The sequence below is a fragment of the Papio anubis genome, chromosome X, assembly GCF_008728515.1.
Source record: "Papio anubis isolate 15944 chromosome X, Panubis1.0, whole genome shotgun sequence".
NCBI lineage: Eukaryota > Metazoa > Chordata > Mammalia > Primates > Cercopithecidae > Papio > Papio anubis.
Genome location: NC_044996.1, coordinates 123,705,003 through 123,730,120, shown reverse-complemented (window position 1 = coordinate 123,730,120; position 25,118 = coordinate 123,705,003). Strand labels below are relative to the sequence as shown.

General features: G+C 39.2%; 1 protein-coding gene across 1 annotated transcript in view; it reads right to left on the bottom strand.

Annotated features, from left to right (window-relative positions):
* SMPX (small muscle protein X-linked) overlaps nt 1–23,315 on the bottom strand; it is a 52,573-nt gene extending 29,258 nt beyond the window's left edge. Inside the window, exons 1-4 of the mRNA XM_003917488.2 lie at nt 22,955–23,315; nt 19,263–19,319; nt 8,788–8,874; nt 2,482–2,630 (exon numbers count right to left, since the gene is read on the bottom strand). Coding sequence (XP_003917537.1) covers nt 2,496–2,630; nt 8,788–8,874; nt 19,263–19,307 — 267 coding nt within the window. The 5' untranslated portion in view covers nt 19,308–19,319; nt 22,955–23,315 and the 3' untranslated portion in view covers nt 2,482–2,495. The remainder of the gene's footprint in view (nt 1–2,481; nt 2,631–8,787; nt 8,875–19,262; nt 19,320–22,954) is intronic.
* Nucleotides 23,316–25,118: the final 1,803 nt, after the last annotated feature.

Genomic DNA, 25,118 nt, shown 5'->3' with positions numbered 1-25,118 from the left:
ACACAGGGTGAGGGTGGGTGACAAAGTGGTGACCCAAGAAGAAAAATAATCAATCCAACCAGTGAAGGGTTAAGTGATGGCTGGTCGAGAGCATTTACTGCTTATGAGTTCACTGAATCAATCAATGTTAAGAAATGTTCTCCTTCTGTAACCACAGACTATGACTACTGAAGTCTTGAAATCTCTGACATATCTGCAGGAGAAAAATAAGTCAAAAGCAAAACAGCTTGCTACAAAAAGTAAAGATCATTCCTTGGCTTAAAACAATGACTGTACTCATTTGGAATTCAGATCGATTACCCTGACAACTTAGATTTTACCGTAAGAATAAAGAAAAATAGGTCTCTCTGAGTGGTTTTGCATTAGAATTTGTTAAGGAGAGAAGAATCATTAAAGTCTTCTCTGAGAAAATAAAGTAACAAAAATGTGTTCTGGATATTCTGGTACATTTTTAATATTTGATTGAGTTGTTATTCTTCCTTGTTCCCTGTAATCACACAGCCAAGGCTACTGAATCAACCCCACTGCTGAGTAACACTGCAAGATCCTCTCTAAGCTCATTTTAAAACAGCATTCCTCTGAGTCTTCAAAACCAAATTCTTCTGAAACTGGAACTGAGGTTAAATTTAGGTCAACATGGATTTCATAAAAGTAAAAAACCTTTAAAGTTTGCATTAAAAATTCATGTGTCCAACTGAACAGCCTTGGTTGGGTGATGATAATCAATATGACAAAAAGTTAAGTTCCCCTCTCCAGGCTTTCTAACAAGGAAGTTCTGAAACTTCATCCCTACCACACTGAAATATTTCATCTCAACTTGGCAACACAAGCAGGACTGAATGTGATACTCACTCATCAATTTGTTCCATTCTGTCATCAGTAGTAACAAGTACATGTAGCCACGTGTCAGGTTAGTTCCTGCTCACATCAATTTGTCCCCATCCAGGTTCCTGGGATTCAATCTATGGTCATAGATCCACTCTGTTTTACTCTTACTCCTGTGTTCTTTTATGTAACTGTGCTGAAAACACCAGTTACTGTTCTTTTATTTTAACTCAAAACAGCTCCTCACTTTCTCTGACTATAAAGAAACCTTTTCGGCAGAACTAACTTGCAAACATCCAAGTAAGTCAGTGTAAGTGACACAAATAACACTGCCACAATGCATTGGACTGTCTCACAGAACATTCTGTTCCTTATTCTGTCTAGAGGAGAAGATACAGCAGGGCCCTATCTGCCCCACTGCTTGCCTCTGCCATCCAGTCAGAAGATTTCACCCCAACACCAACAGGAAGCATGCAATCCATCTGTAAGGTGTGGTGGGAGGAAGGGATTGAAGCAATATAACAAGTAGGTGATAGCACTAACTTTGAAGGCAGACTCCATTTTTAGAATACATGATAGATGGGGAAACTCAGTCTCTCTAAGACTCATCTCAAGAATGAGAGCAATAATTGGGTATCATGAGGCTTAAAAAAAATGGACATAATGCTCTTCACACAGTATCTTGCTCATGGTAAGTGATGAATAAATGTTTCTAGTGTTCAGCATGTAGTGAACACTCAATAAATATTGATTGAATAAATGGGTGAGTGACTAAATGAATGAATGGACAATCAACCAGATAAAAACCTGTTTTATGTTCCCAATACAGATTCCTCTCCTCTAGACTTAAATTTCTGCTTAAGAAATGGAATAGATTGTACATTGTGGGCTTAGTAGTGTTGGAAAAGGGTAGATTTGCTCCCAGGGTCTCCTAGGAGAAAGAGTGATGACTTGGGCCAATTCCACACTCCCCTGCTGGCAGAATTCCCATACCAATCCACAGGAGCCAGGTGGAGGGTTGTCTGAACCCTCACCAGGGGATCATTATTGAACAGATGCAATTAAAATGAAAATAAGATCACAAGCCCTGCTTGCAGTGCCTTGTAAGGCAGCATGCAAGTTTTGAGCCTACCCTAGAGTCATTATGGCATCCTCTTGGTCTGCCTTACACAAACCTGGGTTACTTGATTAAAGGACTGAACTCCTGGGTCTCTGCCTCTTTATACTCCCAAACTTGTTCAGTTCCTTGATCCTCTGATCCTCTAGCTCATGAATAGCTTGTTGCTTTTTGTGATACCTGGGTGAGGAAACTGAAGCATGAAGTGAGGGAGGGCTCCCTGGACCTCAAGATCAAAACCTCAAGGCCTTTTCCCAAGCATCTTTCCTCTCCCAACTTCATCCTTCCACAACTAAGAAGGATGATCAGAAGGAGAATGGCAGGCTAACATCCTCAATGGATCCACGACTGGTGATGGAATAAGACAGGCCCAAAAACTTGGCTTTACCAGAAAACTGCACCAGAAATACTGACTTAAATTGAAGGCCCCTGGTATTTAATGAACTCTTGTAGAATTTTCCAGATTTCTTCAGTGGAAGGCTTCCTTAAATCATTTTACAGAGGCCTTTTTGAGACAAAGAAGATAGTTTCTCACTCACCTTTTTTCTTCCAACTACTGTTCAGCTTTGGGGACATATTTTAGTTCACTTTTAATATTCTGGATTTCCGATAGATTGACTGCAGGTCCTGGAAGTTTCTTTGCTCCTGGAATTGGCTTCTTCTCCTCATCTGAGGTGGGAGGAACACCCTGAAGAGAAAGGAGAAGAAATCCAACTCACCAAAAAAGACATTTGATCTCTTTGGGCCATGAGCATGAACCAGAAAAAAAAAAAAAAAAATTAAAGCAACAATGATGTCAAAGTGTGTTTCTAGCAGAGTGACTGTCCCTTGTGTTGTTGAGACAGCCTTAGAGTTTCAATAAAATCTCCTAAAGTTTGTTATGAGGTGTGGAATAAAGTTGGAAGAAGAAAACAAGTAATTTCCACATAACTTAGAAAACACTAGAGTACATTCAACATCTGATAACTAACAAAAATTACCACTAGTTCAAAGGATTTGTGTTTCCAAGAGAAACATCTTACAAGATTGACTTTAATTTGTAATCATACAATTATAATATGCCTGACAGCAAAGATTTGTACAATGTTAGAGCATAGCAAGCTCTAACAATAATTTAGTCCAGGAGCTTCCTGTTTTGTTTGGGGTGTAGTGGCTGCCAGTCTTTGTTCAAATAACATCTTTGGGATGCATAAACAAACTGAAACAAACGTAAGCAAAACCTTTTTGAATATGGGCACCACAAGGGAGAGCGGCAGAGGAAGCCCAGCTCTCTCCTGCTTTGAGAAGTATTTTAAATTTCCTTTCATTGAATGTTACATTTTTGTTGCAGCTTTAGGGCAGGACCCACATCCTATCCTTTTCTGTGGCATTTCCAATGTCTGGCACAGAGGTGCGCGTGCATACTTGTTGATTGTTGTTTAATTGGATCAATCCCAAGAATGTACCATAATGAAAATCTATGCCTCTATGTGCATACACCAAACACACATATAATGGTAACTATAAAACAAGATCAGTTGCTGTGTGTGGCTCCGAGAACTTCAACTCATGTGTACAGAAAAAAGGTTGATCATTAGCCCCTTCCTTCTATTTGCTAGAGGTGGTGGGTAGGGGAGGATTGTTCTCTGTGGCCCCAGGGAAAGGTGGTGGAGAACATTTGATCACCGTGGCAGCCTTGAGAACGCGCCTCTCGGATCAGTTTACTGCAGAGAGGATAATTGAATGACGGCTCCAGCTGCTTCACATTGAAATCCAGCCATCCATCACCAAGCTGAGGTCACACTTCCCACGGCTGCTTGTAGCCAATGAGTGACTGCTACAGGAATTCTAAGGCGGGCCCATTCCTGGGAGACATGGGACTCGTCTGCGGAGCGACTTCACCTGGAGAACTTGCCTCACTACAGCACTGAAGTCTGAGATGCTTCCACCCAACCCTCTATCCCTCTCTCCCTCCCAGCCTCATGCAGCTCCCTCCCATTTTTCCTTACAAGTGTTTTCCCCAGCAAATATCTTTGGGTCAGTTTCCTGAAGGACCCAAACTAACACAGACTGGCGGAGAGCTCCATCTGCTTGGCCAACAACTGGGTGAACCAATACAGTTCCCGGGAAAAGAAATAAGTAACTGCATGTTTGCCTCTCACCAGAGAGGGTGGGCCCTATGCTCTATGCCCCGCCTCCACCCCACCCTTACCCTCAACCCCCACCAGCAGCCCTGTCATTTGGGTATTAAAGCTGATGGTGTGTGTTAATCCCTGTCTGGATCCTATGTCTAGTTCTCAAATTGGTTAGAACCTAAAGGAAGAAAGTATTCAAGCTTCCCCAAACTCTAACAAATTGCTTAGTAGACACGTCCTTTATAGAAATGTTTTAAAATTGTTTATCGGAGGGGATGAGTAGACATAAAATATTGAGGTGCTATTTTTCTACTAAGGGCTAATGGCTTTTCCTACAGTCATTTTCTTTAGATCTGGTACAGTGCTGATGAAATAGCTAACGTTTCACCCAAACAAAATGATAAAGTATTTCAATGTAGACTATACCTGCTGTAAATATCTGGAAAATACTGTTTCCCTGGGTCAGTGTACAGAGCCCTAGAAGCAGCTGGTTTTTTGTTTTTGTTTTTGTTTTGTTTTGTTTTGTCATGCATACAAATTTATCACTTATAAATGTAGATTTAGAAGCAATAATTAAAACCATAAAGCGTCCACTTGGAGGACTAGATATTCCAAAATGTTCTTTGCTATGCTTTCAGAAAGAATTTTTTAACAAGGCTATAAAGTGCTCTGTGTGTGTGTGTGTGTGTGTGTGTGTTTTATATACGTGTAGTGGTGAAATAAAAAATGTTTCCTCACTTATAAATGTTCCCACGGCTGTTAGGTGAGTAGATCTTAATAAAGAAGCATGAAAGAGAAAAATGTTTCCAATTCCTTCTGTTAAGTTCCTGGATAACTCACATTTACTAACTTTGTAACATCAAAATGTTCTATATTGGCACATTTAACACATTAAAGCCAATGTCTGTACTTACATGTTTATATGCAAAAATTTTGAAGTGAACATATGCAGATTAATAATATTTAATAGGTACCTTCCTCTCAAGTTATTAAAACTTCAATGCATTGTGTTTTTTAATTTATCAGCGTAAGACTTTTACCACTTGATTTGATAAAGTCACATATAATGAGAAATTATAATTCAATATATTTAGTAATTAGACATGATATTGACTCAGGAAGAAGGGGGTTAATGGTGCATGTTCTTAAATGAAACTTCTCTCATCTTTTAAAAACGTAACAGGAATCAGATTCCATTTATTTTATGGATTTGTAATTGTAAGAATTATAGTAAGTTAAGGCATAAACAAACAGGGTTCCAGATGGCCCCATTTGGCTAATAAATAAGTCTTTTTTTAATTTTGTAAGTGGATATTTGAATGAAGAAGGGACATGAAAGACATTCTTTGGCTTAGATAAAGAGAGTGTAAAAGAAGCCTTACCAGCTACAGCAGCATTCTCAGTTTCAGGAATGGCTGTTGTGAAAGGGAAATGTTTCCCTTGGGGGTCACAGAGTATTTGTAAAACTTGGCAAAATAGTGAACCATATTCATCTCCCTCATTATTGCCAGATATCCTACTGAGTTTTTCCCTAAACTCTCCTGTGTGAGACAATACAATCTGACCTGCTCATTCATGCTCAAACACCAAAGATTTAATAATAACGGCACACTGTTAACTGTTCTAAGTTACATGTACTAACTCATTTAATCCTCATCTCAACCATATAAATCTGGTACTATTATCATCCCTGTCTTACAGTTGAGGAGACTCAGGCAGAGAAGGGCTAAGAAACTTGCCCCAAGGCCACACAGCTAGGAAGTGGCTAGACCAGAATTAAATGTTTGCATCTTGTAAAGGAGCCAGGTGTAGAGGGAAATAATTAACAGAAAATCCCAACATGCTATTTTGTGGCTTAATGATGATAGTGTTTCAGTCAAAAGAGAGATTTGGGAAGCTTAGTAGAGGCTTGTCAATACCCTTCAAATCACTTCAAGCAAGCAGCTGATTGTCTTACGCAAAAGACCAGCCCTGTTTATTAAGGTTTAGCCGTAAGGCCTCAGAGTTGGGCACATGCCCATCTGTGGCTGGGCCAAGCAGATAGGTGTACTCCAGCTCTGTGAGCAGAGCAAATGTCTTACCAGAACCATAGGTGAGCCAAAGACAGGGTCAGTGCTCACAGGCCTTGGCAGACAGCCAAAGATTCATTCTGGCTTCCTGCTGGGGAACATCCTCTTCACATCTGAGAGGGTGTCAGGATCAAAAATCCTTCTGAGTTTAAATGAGGAACCTACTGAATGTGATAGAGGTGATCTGTTCTGTTCAGAGATGGTATGTTATGATCTCTAAACAGTAATTATCCTCATGCAAAGCTAGGCAATGAACGAATTTTAAGTCTACAAAATTAAGCAATTCCAAGTTTGCAAACTAGATAATGATAATAAATGTGGATGTATATGTTATTTCAAATCCACATTTTATTTTCCCTTTCAAACTATGCCTTAAAATGTGGCTGGGGCCTGAAGCTAATTGACAAAATCCTGCTTAACCCACCCTGTGGCCAAGCCAAGCTGTCTAACTACTCCCCTCACAATGTTGTCTTCCTAAGAAACTTAATCTGAGGTCCAGGCCAGAGACTGAATCATTAGATCCCACTCCCTCCCCAAGACTCCACAAATCCTGAGAGTTTATTTCTGCTTTTATGGTAAAGAAATACCATCCCTAGCTCCACCCTCCTGCCCAATGAGCTCTATGAGAAAGGTATGGTACAGTTCAAGAAACACTCCATCTGTTGGGCAATAAGTTGCTCCAAAAAAAAAAAAAAAAAGGAAGAAAGACAAAAAGAAAAAAGAAACATCCCTGGGGTCTTTGTATCTTTGTGAATACATCACTCCCTCCATCCTATGAAAAATACTAGTTGGCCATTTGTATATGTGGTTAATTATAAAGTGGGTGTTCACAAACCAAGCTGTATCAGTTCTTGTCTATTTTAGAATGCACTGCAACCATCAGATTAGATACAAGGCAAGAGAGAGCAAAGTGCTTCCCCAGTCCCCTGAGACACTTGTGTGGAGGAAAGTACCAGTTGTACAAAGAAGAACCAGGGGCCATCTGTACCACAGGTGGAAAATGAAATGTGAGTCTCCAAAACAGCTGTTACATCAGTCAATTTAGTGAGAAAAGTGGGTCAAACTACCTTCCGACTGATTGCCATGGTAGTGACAGACACAGTTTAAGAGGAAGCACAGGAAGCAAGAAAATCTAATTACAGATAAATGAAGGTATAGAAGAATTCCACCGCCATCCCTTCTACCTCCCCATGCCTTTTCCTTACAACATGCAAAAACAATAGGCCCAGGAGTGCTTCATGAAAATTGGATAATTACATCAAGTGATGAAAAATAGTTTATGGAATACCTACTAGGCTATGCTATGTCCATTATATCATGCCTCTTCCCTCACAGTGACCCTCTGAGGAATGGAGGGGATCCTATTTTGCAGACGCAGACTCTGAAATGCTTGGCCCAAGTCCCAGATGGAGACCTCATGATCATGAGTAAACTTGATGGCAAAGTTAACAGCACCAGAACTGGAGATTATGTAACTATAAAAGCAGAGTAGGGCCAGGTCTTTCCAACTGATATGTTCAAAATTTGTATTCATCAAGAGTGACTTAGTGGCTGCAATTCCAGCACTTGATGATATCACTCAAATACTCCATCTGCTCCTTTCAAAAATTATCTTTCTACTGATAGGAGACTGGAACCACTAATTTAGGACCACATCAGGAATATTCACAGGAAAAAAGGTTACAGGCAGAACAAAGTTTTATTAGGAACCTTTGAAATGGTAATAGATATTCTTTTGGGACAAATACCAAAAATGTCACTTGGTAAAGTTTAAAAGCCTTTTTACCTTTTTAAAAAGATGAAATATAGTTTGCTGTGCCTTGTGGCTTTATTTGATTCCATTTTCCATGTCTTATGCTGATAAAATGTTCCAAAACCTTCACTATCTTTTTCAGAATCAGACCTTCCAGGTTTTAGCAGAAAAGTTACAATTGGGTAAGAAATAAAAACATCTGAGGAAGAAACTCTTCCCTTTTTATGGCATTCGTTATTAATTGTAGCCTCCAATTTAGCAGACTGGGTACTTGAATTTGGGGGAGAAGTAAAGAATTAGAAAGAGGAAAAATACAGAAATGGAGGCTTGATAGACTCCCTTGCAAAGTACCCTTTTCAAAGGAAACATTTAGAGATTGAGTTTTTGTTTGTTTGTTGTTTATTTGAATCCTCAAATAATTTAATGTGCTTACTTCCTGCATTCCCACTTATCAGAAGCTCTACTAAATATTATTACATCCTGCTCAGTTGGATAAATGATCCCAAGTGAAAACTTGCCAATCTAGTGACTACTGCTAGACCAAAAACTTATCAGAGGCTTTATCCTCCCCACCACACACATGTGCACACACACACACGCATACACACAATCAATCAATCAAATAATCAGTCAATCAACAGACTGGAAGTTAAACTCAGTACCTTCAAATAATGGTGCCAGGTACAGTACTTAAATTTGGCTGAAGGAAAGGGAGGAGGCAGTGCGTTTCAGGGCGGACTAAGCAAGACAACTAAAGAAACGTACATACTGTATGTGATTCCTTGACACACAGTCATTTGCCCCCTCCCTTGTCCTGGAGAGCCAGCCCTTGCCTTGCCTCTGCCCCCCCTGGTGAAGATTTTAGAAAGGAAAAACATTGCTATGTTCTGAGAGCTGAGGTTTCCTCACCTCCTCCACTTCAGGAGTACATTCTTTTCTTCTGGGGGGTTGACCTGCTCCTGGTCGAAAGGCTCCCATTGGAATATTGATATTTGCCTAAAAGAGAAAACAGGGTAGGTTTAGCTCAAGAAAAGTAAGAAATTGCAATGACATTCTGAGACAGTAATCATTGTGAAGAAAAATGCATCTGAAAAGTACATCTTCAAAGCTTTTTATCTCAGGAAAATTGCTGTAATGACAGCATAAAAATATGCAAAGGAAAATTTGACTTCCATTTATTACAGATTACATTTATTACAGATTTCATTTATTATACATACTTAGGTCTGTGCAGTGATTTTACAATTTCTTGTTGGATGGAAGAATTGGAAGACAGTTTGTTCTGGCTGTTGCCCTCCTGAGGTGCATATTATTTTTCTCTCTTGGGGATAAGGAGGGAACATATAATGACAGGCAAGGAGGAAAGAGCATCTGCATAAGTCATCCCACACCTTAGCCCTCCTTCCAGTCCCTTCAAATTTACCACGTGGGAGGGGAGACATTTACACGTCCTAAGCTACCTCCTCCTTTCCATAATGTCCTGCACTTTATTGCTTTAGTCTCTGAAATTGACACTCTTCTATCTTTTTCCCAACATGTACTTGTGTGGGTCAGTAAGGAGTAAAGAGGGTGCTTGGCCAAGCTCCCTTTGTATCACCACTCATTGACTCTTCTCTTTTATGTTGATAACATACTAATCTCCATCAGTGGTAAACATAAAATACCTTCATGACATCCTCTAAACATTAAATTAGGTAGGGATATATTGACACTGTAATTTGAACTTGGTGAGATAATGTGTAAATTTGAATTTTTCCCATACTTATTTGATGTCAAATGGTGAAAATATGTAATGCAGATCAAAAATGTCTTTAACCAGTATTATCACTCACATAAAACAACCATCAAATACCATTTTAAAGTAGAATACAATATTTTTCCACTGAAGATAAAGTGTTGCCTTATGAGTAATTGGATATGTGGGCTTGAAAAGTTGAAATTTCGTTTTGATGTTATGCATGTAAATGATGCCTGAACAAAGGGAGCAAAATATTTTTTTATCTTATGACATGCATTGTATGATTTTGGCACCACACCAAAGGAAGTTATTAGGAAGTGTGGTAAGTCCCATTTGGAACTGCCTGGTACAAGCTCTGTTGCCAGGGGAATGATTAACCCTATGAAACAGGAAGCATCCAGTGTCCATGTTCATGCAACATGGCAAGTCTGTGTTGTGCTCCCTTCAGGAGCAAAGCAGGAGGTGACTTTTCCTACCCAGGAGCTTTAAAACACCCCATCCTTACTAGAATAATGCTGATACCACAGAAAGAAATAGATCCAAAGTATTCGTGGAAAGTAACCAGAGAGGTACATCATTGTGGAGCCATTCCTAGTACCAACAAGCCAAGGAGTATTTTTAATCAGTATGTACCACATATGTTAAAATATAAACCCAGCACAACTTTAGAGAAAAGCATTTTAAAAACCTAAGGCTGAGCTTTCTATGCTATTCTTACGTGTAATGGAAATACCAGGTGGCCTAGAGTGGGAGGAGAAGGGAGCATAAGAGAGGAGAAAGATTTGTCTTATATGGTGGCAAATATGGAGCCATACTTCATGAATTCCAAGATGCATCTCTTTTAATATCTCTGGTCAGAATGTGTCTTACAACCAGCAATGTCCTACAATTTTAGTTGGCACATTTGCTTTATTTTGGCAGGATGTAAAATAATGGTATTTTACAATTGACAGCGTCTTAGATTGGATGAAATATCATAGGGGCCTGAATAAAGAAGATCAAGACAGTGTAAATAATACAGAAGATAATCCATATTGGACCAATAGACTATTTCCATCACTACAGTTTGGATGAAAGAGGGGAAAAATCAATATAGGGATTATTTGGGGAAAAAGTTAACCAGTTAAAAGTTTAGTTAAATTGTCCCTACCCTAACCCATTTATTAAGCATCTACAGGGGGCATCTTCCTAATGGTGAGCTCAAGTTATCATATTGTTTCTGAAAGACTTGATTGCTAAATTAACTCATTTAATCAAGTATGTATGCTCTATAGTAGATTGTAGTTTTTAGTAAGGGGACATGTAAAGGTCATCCAGAATAATATAATATTGTGAAGGGCATGTTATGAGATGACTACTTTTCCTGTTTGGAGATTAATTTTAGTGATGCGCCCCCATGTGGCCTCTCCATGTTTCATGGGTGGCTTACAGTAGTGAAAAGAGCCTAATGCTAGCAGTTGCCACAAGTTATCTGTGCTTGAAAAAGTAACAACTGCTCTGGGTCTCATTGTCCCCATTTGTAATATGAATGTTAGGCTGTGTCAATGGTTTTCAAATGTCTTAACCAGGGAACCCTTCCTTCCTTCAAATGAAGTACTGTAGGAATATATACAGTGCAAAGCAGGCAGAGGTGGAGGGTTTAAATACCTGCATCCTCACAACAAACTTTTGAGGTTAGTGTTATCATCTTCATTTTACTGATGAAGAAATGAATCCTCGGAGAGGCTAATTCTCTCAAGGTCATACATATAGTTCCAGGAAAAGGCAAGATTCCAAATTGAAGCTGCCTGACTTTAGGGACAGACCTTCTCACTCTCTCAAACCCGTCTCTAAAGAGCTCTTTTCACGTGGCCAAAAATAGCTCTCACCAGCTCTAAAATTCTCTAAAGCAGCTCTGATATTGGAGACTTACACTTTGAGAGTGGCCTTTGAAAAGGGGCACATAAAATGGATAATTTCGTAATAGATACCAAAGAAAAGCCACATTGAAAAATGAGCCATTAACTCACCGACTTGACACTTTTTCTTCTTTAAAAGCATCACTCAAGAAATCAGAAAAACCTAAATGGAGTTTTTTTTTTTTTTTGACAGCAGATATTGACAGGAACCAAAGCAGCCTGAAAATATGTCGAACATTGAATCATAATGTGCACCAATAAGGGAGTATAAGAGGCGTGCTTTGTCAATTGAGGCATGCATTATACTATTAACAAGACGATTAGAGATGTTTCATTAGTATAATTGTAGGGCAGTAATCTTTGAGTGACAAGTCATAGAATAAATTATAGCCATAAGAAAAATTCCTTATAATTTGAATTTGATAAAAATATGTAGATCTGTAGCTCTCGGTTTTTATTCCATTGGCCAGAAAATTGGGTCATATTTTGTCTCTTTCACTGACTTATTCTGTGTTTAAACACAAATGAAATACTTTCTCAGCGACTAATTTTTCTACCTACAAATTGAGTATGGTATTTGCTACTCAAAATAGGCTTAAAATACAAGCTAAACTTTTATGAAAGAATAAACAAACAGAAAATGTTTAACATCAATGACCTAGAGTTGATATTAGGTTAGGCTTCCTTCTCCCCACAGATTCTATGTAAATGCAAAGGAAGCAGTCTCTTTTTTTCCTTTTGTAATGCAATCCTTTGTATTTCTTTTCCCTCCTTGAGGTTTATTCATTTTAGAGATTTAAAAATATGCCCCTGATGCAGCAGACCTGGTGCATCACTTTCCCAAGCTATATATAATTTGTTACATCCTCCAAGTTGGGAATGGAAAAAAAAATCCACTAGATCATCTTTTGCCAGAATAGGATACAGTTCTCTGATAGAAGACCTATCTGATGTGAAATTAATACTACACTTGATCTCACTAGGTGAAGAAAAGTAGAAAGAATTCCCTGTAAGTTAATTCCACTACTCCCTTAATTATTTGTATTGTTCTCTTTGCTTGGCTCCGGGCTTTAAGCCCAGAGGATTCTGGAAACAATATTTCCTCCACACCCCTTTCTGTGTAGCTTACAATGGAATGACATCTTCTTTCCCCAGTGGGTTGGATTCTGATAGCTGCCAGCCGGCTGGGTACTGACAATTCCTATTGAACTTTGCTTTCCACAGCCATTGTTCTCTTATCTCCCCCTCCCTTTTTGTCCCCACTCTGTCTCTCCTTTTCTGAACCCACTGTGAGTTTTCTGAACAGTTCAGAGGCTTCTGGAGTTTCCTCCCAATGCATTATTTGTTTCAGATGACCCCATACTGATTCGATCTTTACTTTTCAAAGGATTCCAGCAGCTCCTGCCAGAATCTATAGCCTCCCCCATGCCATTCTTCTGTAGTATGGGCAGAGGAAATTCTACGGGGTTGCATTTTGCATTATTTCTTTCTGCTCTTTCCTATTCTCAGTTGTTCTCTGAACGGAGCAAGATATGACATTTTGAGATTTATAGCATCTTTACAGAAGACTTCAGAAAGAGGTTTGTTTTTTCATAACGGATTAGAAAATGAGATTCTTGTTTGATATATTAACAGAAAATGAGAGACACATACATATCTACCTACTAAAATATAGTCAACTTATTTTAAAATAAAATTCTATATCACTGGAATGCATAACTGCTTAGGGATTCTTGAAATGTGGAGTAGATTCAAAACACGGAAAACTTTCCCACACAACACAATTTTGAGAAACTTCTACTTTGCCATTGTTCTTCACCCATGATGTTTCACATTGAAAATGTTTTTATTTTTGCTCTGTTCTCAACACTTTTTTGTTCTCTTCAATAATTTCCTGAATGACTCAACTGTAATCTCATCATCCAGGGAAAGGCAGATTTCAAGAATATACTGTACAGCTATTAAGATAATGTGCACAATTGGTCGGGGGTAGGTTGTATTTCTGAAGTGCTTTTGGATGTCAACATAAAAAAACATGACATCTTTTTGCAAGTGTATGACTGCTTTGCCTCATATCACAAATGTAGAGCTAGGCAGAGCCGCAATGGTCATTAGCTGGAGGTAATACTGAACCCACTTGAGAGTAAGACTCCTACATTCCAGTTCTTAATACACTTAAAAGAAACCAGCATTGGAAATCATAAACAATGTATTATAGTGGTTTATGTAAGAAACAGTAGATCTATGATCAAAGGCCGTGTCTCTACATTAAAACAAATGGCAAATGAAAGTTAATTTTTAATGTTTTAAATTTATATAAAATATTGAAAGAAGGCATGTATGATCATTATGATTTTTAGCTTTAATCTATCAGATTAACAATGGATGGTGATAGTCTATTCCTCTATACCAATGATTGTCATATATTTGGAATCATTTTTAAACTGGAAATCCTACACAGGAAACACTTAGAGTCTTTAATGCCTATCTGTAAATATTTTCATCTTCCATGGAAACTGCTTTCTTCTTCCACATTATGCCCTAGATAAAGGAGAGTGGAAGAACAATGACAACTAGTGGGGAAAGGAAAGAAGTACTGAAACATGGAGCGTCAGAATATTCTCTTTCTCTTCTACACATAGATTGGGTAGCAACAGAAAACTTCCCATGCAAAGAAGCCACACACTCACTAATGATGCAGGACTCATATAATTTTTTTCAAATGTATGATAAGTTAGATTTAGTTTTACAAATGCCTTACGTTGATTTAGCCATGGTTGTTTGAATTTCAGGACCATGTTTATCATTGAGTCTCTGTACTTTTAACTCCAAGGCAACTTACTCTTAAGGTGACTTTAATCAGTATAGACTATCTTCTTCACTTATATGCCGACACTGTTTCTAAATATTGAGTTCTTTAAAAGGGAGGCACCCAGCATCCATAAAACGGTAATTGCCTCTCAAGTAGCCTTGCTGCTTATGATTATCCTTAAGATGGTCCATACCCACTCCTCCAGCCTTACTCTCTGTGGCAATGGTGGGGACAGTAAGTAAAGACAGCATTGCAGAGTGGTTCCAAACACAAGCTTTGGGATCAGACTGAATAATTGATGTTAGGGCTTAACTATCCTACTTGCAAATTGTATAATCCTGGGGGAGTTACTTCCCTTTTCTAGACCTGACATTATGATCCATGGAAATCCCACTGCACTGGGCCAGGTATATGGTAAACCTTGAATAAACTGAAACTGTTATTGTCATCCTGATAATAAACCTTAGAAGTTATTCTCAAGAAGTTCACAGACTTACAAGCTGGACAGAGATTAGAAGTCATTTAACTGAAGCCTCTCCCTTTGAAGATCACAAGGACCAGGGGTGTGAATTTACACAGTAGAGCTAAGACTGGGGCACAGGACTCTTTCTGGTTAGCCATGAAGTTCTCAGATCTCATGGAAGAGGACAAATAATACTCAGCTTACTTTCATTAACGGTGGAGAGAAAGGATCAGTGACAATCCAGAGAAGATTGGCTCTGTGTGAATTGGGGCCCTAAGGAGGCCTGTGGTGGTTCCCAAAGTGGGTGTGTTCAGCAGAAAGGACAGGCAGGTGCTGCCAGTGGCTGGTGTCACTTGGTCTCATTAGAGAGAGTCACCAAACAGATCGCTGATGGGATTAGGTTCCAGCAGTTCTAGCTTTCCCCACCACCTGTCATGTCAAATTCTTTCATTTGAAGGAGAGGACCCAATATGCAGAGTGTGCTGTTGTTACCTTGGTTGCAGCTCAATTCCCACCAACAGTGGGGTTGTAAGAATCAGCCTGGAGAGACCAGAACCGGAGTTGGCAATCTAGAGCCCACAGGCCAAATCCAGTCCACCACCTGATTTTGTAAATAAAGTTTCACTGGGACATAGCCACAGTCATTCATTTACATACTGCCTATGGCTGCTTTTGTGGTACAACAGCAGAGCTCAGTAGCGGGAACAGACCAAACAACTCACAAAGCCTAAAATATTTATTATCTGGTCCTTTATGTAAAAGATTTGTCAACCTCTGGCATAGAACTTTATCAGCTGCTTAGGGGACAAAGGCCCTCTCCAGGCTAAGAAAGAATCAACTGATTCTTTCAGGATATTTTTATGCCCCTGGCAGAGATTTAACTAATACAATTAAAGAGAAGTGTAGGCTTAGAATCCCTTTACAATTCAAAAGTCATCTCTTCTTCAGTGTGGATGTGAAAGACTACTGTCTACCTCCTGTAAGGGTGGTTCTGGTTCTGGCCTCCCTCTTATTCTGGTGTACGGAGGAGATAGAATAAGTTGAAGACAAAGCCAAGGCCATTCCATGCATTATTTGGATAGTTAGAAGGCCCATCTCTGAAGGAATTTGTATACAATAAATCAGGCACTTGCCATAGATTATTTTGTCTATTCATTATAATAACCCTATTAAGTAGTATGATTGCCCCCATTTTACAGAAAGGTGGACTAAAGGTGAACTAACATTGCAAAGATTTGTAACTATTTGACTCCATGTTGTCTGGAGGTGCATTAATTCAACTCCTGAAATGCCTGACTGTTCAAACTATGGTCAAAAGTAACTTAAATTCACCCAAGCCAGACACACTAGAAATCTAAGTAATTGTTTCCAGAAGTTTGCACTGCAAAACACTATCTTGTAAGATAGTCACTGAAAAGGTCCCATATGTTTAGAAAACATTGCATATGTTTCTGCCCTCTTAGAAATAACTTGATGCCATTCGCAAGTTATGGACTCTGAGAAAAATTTTCAAACATTAAACCATATTAGCCTCTAATCTATAACAGCATCCCATAAAACTAGTATGCCAAGGAACACACTTTGGGAGCTGTTGAAGTAGATGATGGTGGTGAATGATGATAATAGCTAATATTTATTAAGCAATTACGGTGAGCCAGGCACTGAGCTGAGTATTGACAAGCATTAAATTCATTTAAACTTCATAGTAATCCTATGAGATAAAGACTGTTACTAATTCTTCTCTTGATAGATGAGGAAACTGAGGCACAAAGAGGCTAAATAACTTTCCCAAAGTCTTGCAGCTAGTAAGTACTGGAGACCTTGAGCGCCTCAAACACATGGATCAGAGATCAATTCATCTTTGTGTATACCCTACACTTAGCACAGTGCCTGGCACATATTATGCACTCAGGAAATAACAAATGAACTGAATTGGAGATAAAATCCTAATAAAAATAAGTGACTAGAAGGTATAGAGTAGAACATTTCAGAGCTTTAAATGGTATTTACAGTGAGGAGAGTCCCTTATTAATCAGGGCTTCTATTTGTTCCAGACAAGACTAATCTAGATAATGTCCCTACTATAAACCATTGTGTATGGTGTAACCATGTTCATATTTTATTTCATGTACCCTACTTAAGGTTAATGCAAAGATAATAGGAAAATATCAGATAGTGCTGATCCTATTTACCCACAAGAAATAATATTTCATTTGAAGGTGCATTAAATTGGGCCTTTTGTGTGGCATAAAATATATCGAGAGAGGCAATACCACATCTATAAGGAACCGCTGTATTGCCTTTGTTGGCAGAATGGATGGATCTTTTGTAATGCGATATAATAATGGCTACTGAGAACAGTCAGTCGCAGCTTTTAAAATATTACAAATCTAAAAATATATCAAGGTCAAAATTAGTAAATAAAATGCTAGTGAATTTTCAGTGTGGATTTGAGGGAGACCAGGGACCATTAAGGAAGAAAAACCAACACACTTTCCGTTTTAAAAGTAAGAGGGAAAAAAGGCAGCCCGAGAGAAGACTGTTTTTGTGTCCTGAAAAAATAAAAAGGAATTTTTATGTTTAGCACTTCCAGAGGTTCAAATTCAGTGATTAAAAGATATTACTTCTCACAACTTTAACATAAAGTATTCCTGAATGATGATAATAATTCTAATAATGGTTGACACTCAATGTGTGCTTACTATGCTGTTTGTTTTTTGTTTGTTTTTTTGTTTTTTTCTTTTTTAGATGGAGTCTCACTCTGTTGCCCAGGCTGGAGTGCAGTGGCACAATCTCGGCTCACAGCAACCTCTGCCTCCCAGGTTCAAGCGATTCTCCTGCCTCAGCCTCCTGAGTAGCTGGGACTACAGGTGTGTGTCACAATGCCTGGCTAATTTTTTGTATTTTTAGTAGAGACAGGGTTTCACTGTGTTAGCCAGGATGGTCTTGATCTCCTGACCTCATGATCCGCCCACCTCAGCCTCCCAAAGTGCTGGGATTACAGGCATGAACCACTGCGCCCGGCCTACTATGCTGTTTTAAGCATTTTATACATGTAGCCCTAGGAAGTGAATACTATTATTTTATCTCCATTTTACAGATGTGGAAATAGAGGTGCAGAGAGGTCAATTAGGGAGAGTAATTTTCCCATGATCTTACACCAGTCCAGGATGGATTAAGGACCCTAGTAATATAGTTTCAGAGCCCATGCTACTAACTGCTTCTACACTGGGTAAAAGAGAAGATTCAAAGGCTCAAGGATGTCCACAGGTCTGGGAGACAAAATATAATTCCACTACCACTGTCAGGGAAGTCAGAGGCTCACTAGGTAGACACCAGAGGGCTGGATGTGACAATGCAAAGTGGAATCTTGCCAAATGCATAGGCCCTTCCTTGGTGGTTTGTTCAATGACATGTTTCCAGAGGTTGTTGTACATCCTGCCACTTAAGAACCTCTTCAATTTAAGGATCTGTATGAATCGTGACAAGTAAAGATCTGTCCTTCCACCTACCTCTATCAGTGGTGTTTGCTAGGATTTCTAAACCCCTTGATGACGTGTTTACAACCTGGCCACAAGCACAGCCCTCCACAATACAGTCAACCATTTATGATTGTGTTTCTGTTGTGATAGTACATCAAGCCTAAAATATTCAGGAACTGCCACATGACCTGCAGTATTCAGAAAAGTCCAAGGAAAAAGTTCCTTTGGAGAAAGCACAGACAGGCTCCATGTTGATGGAAAGATGGAATTTTACAATAAAGCATTGTGCCCAGAGTTTCAGGGTGGAAGCCCATTGAGAGTCAAATACAGAGCCCTTAAGAGAAATAACAAATTAAGTATTGAGTAAAAACAAATACTGAAAGTTATTTTCATAATTGTATTTTTGTTCCAAATGCCTGCTTCCTTCTTCCCTTTTTGTGGGTGACACTTAAGTCAGTTTAAACAACCAAGGAATTTGTTTGCTGGGAGGGCATGTGGAGAATGAATAACATGTGAATTTTAAAAGATAAATACCCAAGCCCTGGGAAGAACACTTAACTACAAAAGGATATTATTTAAAGAAAGATATATTTCAAACAGATGAGTCAACAAACTGTGACTCATCTGTTTGTGCACATATCAATTGGAAATTAAAAATAAAATTGAATATATCCTCTATCAATGAACACATCAAAAACATATCAAAAAACATACACACTACATTTTTTAGAAGATTTAATTCTCACTTATAAACTGATTGTCTTATAATTCAGAACAATTAAACAAAAATAGCTTACTTCTCCTGTCTCAGTTGTACCTAACTGGTTTTATATCCTTTCTCAATTGTACCGTACAAATCTTATGAAGAACTTTATTTTCTTCTTGAAGTTCATCATGAGCTAGGAGTGAACAATCACCAGAAATATGACTTACTAAGCAATCAGGCAAGAAGTTGCAGAGCTGTTATTAAAATACAAATATACCTACTTACCTGGATGGCTCTAACATTGGAAACTGGCTGTTTCGACATATTCATGCAGTCTTATCCCTAAAAAAACAAGTAAGAAACTGTTAGAGGTGGCAGCATTCAGATTCTCAGTCTTGATAAATTAGAATTTAACTCATGATTCAACTGGGCAGTCACCCCTTTCACTGGCCATATATTCTTTCAGTCTCAGTTTCCAAAGTTACTAAGAGACTCTCCTTCCTAATGCCTCGGGTGAGGGAACACTAGAGCGCCAGGATAAATCATTCAGGAGGAGAAATGGTGAGACGCCTCGCCCCTGATGCTAATGATATACAATCAGAAACTTGAAAGGTGCTATCATCTCCTTCCCTGCCCTCCTGACCTTCTGCCAAGAGCAGCAAAGCAAAGAGATTGTGGGAATAAAACACCTTTGTTCCGGGCCTCTGAAGTTCTTGGCTTGAAACTGAACTTTTAATCTGAATTCATAATTGCCAGGGCTGCTATAGTTCATTGGGAGTGCCTCCTCTTTGTTGAACACCCAAAAAGAAATGGCCTGTACCACTTCCTTAACTGCTGCAATGCTCTCTACTTGCTGTGCAGTATCTGTTCTGCCCAGCAACCTAGGAGATGCTCTGAGGACGTAGGTCCCATCTCCTGCTGTGTATGCCCCTACCCTATGCTTTCAACCAGGTGCCTCATACAGAGCCCAGGCTCTGTAAACAGGCAGACAGCAAGCCTCACCTGTAAACTTTTCTTTCTAGGAGGCAAGGAAGACTTACACATGACCATATCAAATCCTCAAGATGTAGAAGTGCTTCCTTCCCAAAGGACTTTTGCTTTCTTTAAGCATGTGAGACCTGATTTAGAGCACAGTGACTACAGCACATTAGGGGATGTGGGATGCAACTTACTGGAGATAGGGGAGAAGGGAATGGCCCAGCTCTGGCCTGTTTTTGTAGCTTGGCCTATTAAATGTCAGCAGGACCAACTGAAAAATTAAAAATTCATTGAATTCAAAGCATGCTGTGTTTTAAACCCAAACTGTAAAACAGGTTGATCGAGGTCTATCGACTGGTGTAAGTGATGTGTTCACTGGTGAGTAAAAGAATGCAAAAAGCAGTGTTGGCATTTGCCACACATCTTGTGTAACCTGGGCAATGTCACTCAATATTTCTAAGCCCATTTCCTCTTCTTTAAATTTTACCTGCTTCACAGGTTGTGGTAAGAATCCATATGACATACATGCTCCTGAAAAGGCCTTGTGAACTGTAAAGCATGATGCAAATGTTTATTGTTTATTACCATCATCCATAGCTAATGACTTTGGAGTGCTGTACTCATCTCCAGCTTTAAGTTCAGAGTAATAATTTTTATAGGTATGTTCCCCAACACCTGTAGAGATAAAAGATCTGAAAAGAACTCTGTGAAAAAAAGTTTTTTGAAATCTCCAAAGTCTTAGGCTGTATTATGTGAAGTTAAACAATTCCATATTTTTTAAAAACCTCTATACTCAGGGTATCCAAATATATAGTTTTTGGAGCCACATACATGAAAACAATAGGACTCTTTTTTAAAAGTTTCACCTGAATGTCTTTGTAACATATAGATTTAGCCTCCACACATAAGGGTCTAGGTAGAATTATTTTTAATATGGTTACAAAATTAAAAAGCAACAACAAATGGAACAGTCAAGGATACATTTTTCTCTATGATATGCTTCAAATAGATTGCTGTCTTTCCTGCAGCGTCATAAAGAAATGAAGGATTTTTAATTTGTGGATCTAGGACACACAGCTTAATTCCAAAAAGAAAAGCTTGGTGGCTTAATTTTTAATGTTTTTATTCCTTAAAAGCTGTTAGAAGTCATACAAAGCAATAATTTTCACAGAACTTTAAATATCTTAGCATATGGTATTCTCTGTGTGTGTACAATTAAGTTTAACTAATATCACTTGGGAACTTGTCCAAAAAGTTATAGTACATCAATTTGAAACAGGGATTAGAAAATTTCTTTATGTTATGACAATAGCAAGTTGAAATATTTTTTAAAATTAGTCAGTGAATGTTATACTGTATTTTTTTAAAAAATCAATTTTATATTTTCAATGGACTGATTTAACTTACTACTGGATTGCTGCTTTTGTGTGAACCTCTGAACCTCAAGAATGGGTGGGCCTTGTCTCCTGTACAATTTTGGTATATTCTAATTTGCATACAAATCTCTTAACATGCATGTCAATCTTTGAAAGAGACATCTATAAAAAGCTGGTCAGATCCCAACTCTCATACCTCACAAACAGGCTGGATAACATTTGTGTAAATCAGTTCAGCAGCATTTCCTGCTGTCCTCATTATTTTCAGAGAAATCAGGGCAAAGCATACTGATGAATAAAAATAGACAGTGTTCCCTGTTTCCCTGGCCATGCAGTCACCTCTATCAGGGATGTAGAGTGTGGAACACACGTTCCTTCTTCATCTGCATGCTTCGTCCCCGGACCAAGAAAAGAAAACTATGCCTTAGATACACACTCCACTCCCATGAGGGCCACCGCTTTTCATCCAAAGAGGTACTCTTTACAGCACTCAATTACTATGTCTCCTGATTCTGGCTAAAGTTTTGAAACATGGAAAGTTTGACAAGGCATATACTGACTTTTACAAAGCCTATAATATAATGAAAACGCTTGCCAGCTGAGCACCGCTGAGTTTTCCTGGCAGTTCTTTAAGTCGGTGGGGACCATTAATGGTCTGTATGCTGAGACACCTGATATATCCCTACTTGTCTTTGATTGGGTAGCACCTAATATCTGACTTCTAAATAGAACTCTTTGACTTACTAAAAATTTGTCAATAGTAATATCACTCATTTAATAAGAAGGGATTCAGAGGAAAATCAATCACTATTCAGAGATAAGAGCTTTGTTTGTTCTTTTTAAAGGTCGAATAAGTGGGTAAAGCTCCATCTCAAAGGGAATTATCTTCTGTCCTGTAGCTAAAAATAATTCCTGAGAAGGGTGTAGAAAGATGTTCAGCTGTCTGAACTGACTAACTCCTTATTCACTCTGCTTTAAATATGCTGAGAGGAAAGAGGTACTCTTAGTGTTCTCATGCTTCAGAACCTGGTGCCCACATAGAAAGGGACAGTGAGTGCTGCCCTCTACCCTGCTGAGTATGGGAATACTGTGACCGAAGTGAAGATTTTAAAAGATGGTTCTATCATTGATAGAACTTTATCATTAAGACCAAGCCTGGTGCTTAGGGAAAGGAGAAAATCCTTTTAAACTTGTACTGTATAAAAACTCTGGCAATAATTTGCATTTTGGTGAATCAAAGAATTAGCATTATAGCTTTTCTCTGGCCCAAATTCTGATGATTTCTTGGCTTGGGGCTTCAATCAATCTGCAGCTGACCGACTAATCCTGGCCAGCACAGCTTCAAGGTCACAGTTATAATTTCTAGACTGTGGACATTTTATTATTGCCACTATCGATGAAAACTGCCCTTCAGTATTTGCCTAGTTCAATATTCTTTCAGCACCCTCACCCCTCACAATTTATAAACAGAATCAGCAATACCACCAATGAAAAATGAATTTACAAGGAAGCTGTACTCAGTGGTTACAAGCCTACAAAGTTAAAAGTAGTCACTTCAAGTTAGGTATCAAGGAAATTTCCTTTAGAAAACCCAGTTGCTGGGAGCTGGGTCCTTCTGCTTACCTGCTTTATGTATTTGTTTACTGCCTAAGGAAAGTCCCAGGCAGCCAGATGCAAGAATATAAAGCTCCTTGGAAGGTGGAAGGGGTGCCCGGTGTCCTCTGAGCTGCGATCTCAATTCCGATGCTTTTCATGTGGCTGAAATAGCTCAAGTGCTCTGTGCCTCTCCCAGTATTGAGAGCTGTTCCTGGCTCGGGGCTGGAGGGGAACTTAAACCGTTAAGGCTAAGTGTTAAAGAGAATTCCTGTCATAGCTCACAGTTGTTCTTCCTAAATATAGAGTTTGATACAAGCCATACGCTGGCTGCCTCCAAAAGGCTTGACCGTGCGGAAAGCAGGGCTCAAATGTCAGCCAGGAGGTGGCTATGGTATCTTACGTGCCCTCCTAATCTTCCAGAAGATGCTGGCTGCATTTTCTCATATATTCTGAGGGGGTATAGCAAAGTTCAAAAAGTAGGAAAAGTCTATCTTTAGCTTTATTACCTGGATGCCAGAAGATGAGCATTCAATAAAAATTGTGGGGGGGCGGGGGTGTCAGCATGGCACCATGCCTCTCAGCAGGGGTACTGACATTAAACAGGGCTTGAATCCTAGCTTGGTCACTTGGGAGCTGTTAAAGTTACTTAATAATAAGTACTCAACAAATAGTCACCAAATAATGATAATTATCCTATTAAGTTGAACTATATGACATTGCCCTTTTTGTAGGTCAAAAATGGTCCAAGACCGACAGGCTGGTGAGCTTCCAGGGCCCAGAGCCCTGCCCACTCTGCTCTACTGCCTCTACTAGTGACAAAGATTTTGACCCTAGAGCACATGAGACAACAGAACAAAGAAGAAATGTCTATTTTAAATATGACAAGGGCCAGGAGCAGGTACAAGGCAAAACATTTTTTAAAGAGAAAACTTCCAAATCCTAAGATATATGCTCATTATTTTTAACACTACTTTTAATTTTTTTTAACCTCTCCAGTCTCTGAAATTACCTTTACATAGAGTTGTACTTCAGTAGAAGCATTAAACAGAGTGGAGAGACTTAAAATCCATCCACTGTGGAAGTGAGCTCCATGTCTGAGTTCTTGACAGTATGGTCAAGCCACTGAACTATATTACCAGCAATCATTGCTTACCAGTCTTCTGGTTACATGAGGAAAAAAAGCTCCAATTTGTAGGAACCCTAGACATCAGGCTTCTGTTCCCTGTAGCTGAATGCATTCCAGATGGAAGTAGTTGGCTTTTTTCAGAACTGTAAAAGGAAAACCAACTTTCTGGGAGTTTAGGAGGTCAACAGATAATTTTGGTTCATTTTAGATTGGGGTTCACCATTAAGTTCTGTTCATGTGCTGTTCAAAAGAATTGTATCTTTAAAATTCAGTTTAGACATCATCCTTTGAGATCACATGGTGCCAAAAGTGAGTTATTTATACACTGGAGAAGAGAATATAGTGAGCACCTTAATATTTCTCCAAGTGTTTCGCTACTTCTGTGTGTTCAGAGCTCTTCACCAGACAAATGATGGCATCACTCCATGGACCAACAATGAGCCATTTTTGGCCCCTTGTGCTGAAGTTAGCCCATGCATTTTGCCACAGTCCTTTTGCCCCAGTGGCCTCTCAGTAGCCACTGATGGTGTATACATTGAGGAAACTGCTCCTGGCAGAAATGCCTTGTACACAGGGCTGGCCCAATATGAGTGTGGCTGCCTCTGTGGGAAAAACTAAGGTGAGATGCATAACCAGGGCTCTGTTGGTCATAAGTCACAGTAACCCAAAGGGAACTAATTTAAGCCAGGAGGGGTGTGGCAGACGGTCAATGTCTTTCTCAGTATCACTTTTGTCCACCTGAGTTCTGTAGCTGTAGGCAGCTTCCAGTACACTGTCAGCTTCACACCTCTCTCTTTTTCTCTACACTGGGGCTCTGCATATCATCCAGAAGCAGGAGACATAACCCATAAGTGCCAGGAAAAAACACCCCTAGGGACAAGCCTCAACCAATGGGAATGGAAGTCGAGCGATAGACATCCCCACTTCCTCATCCTGTGGTCGGAAGAGTCTGAGGTGTGATCTACAGTTTCCCAGAGGTCCCCAGCAGGACCGAGCCCCAGCTGCCCACCATGGGGATTTGCTCATTAATATACCCTTATTGGCTTCCTCTTTTCCCTCACATCC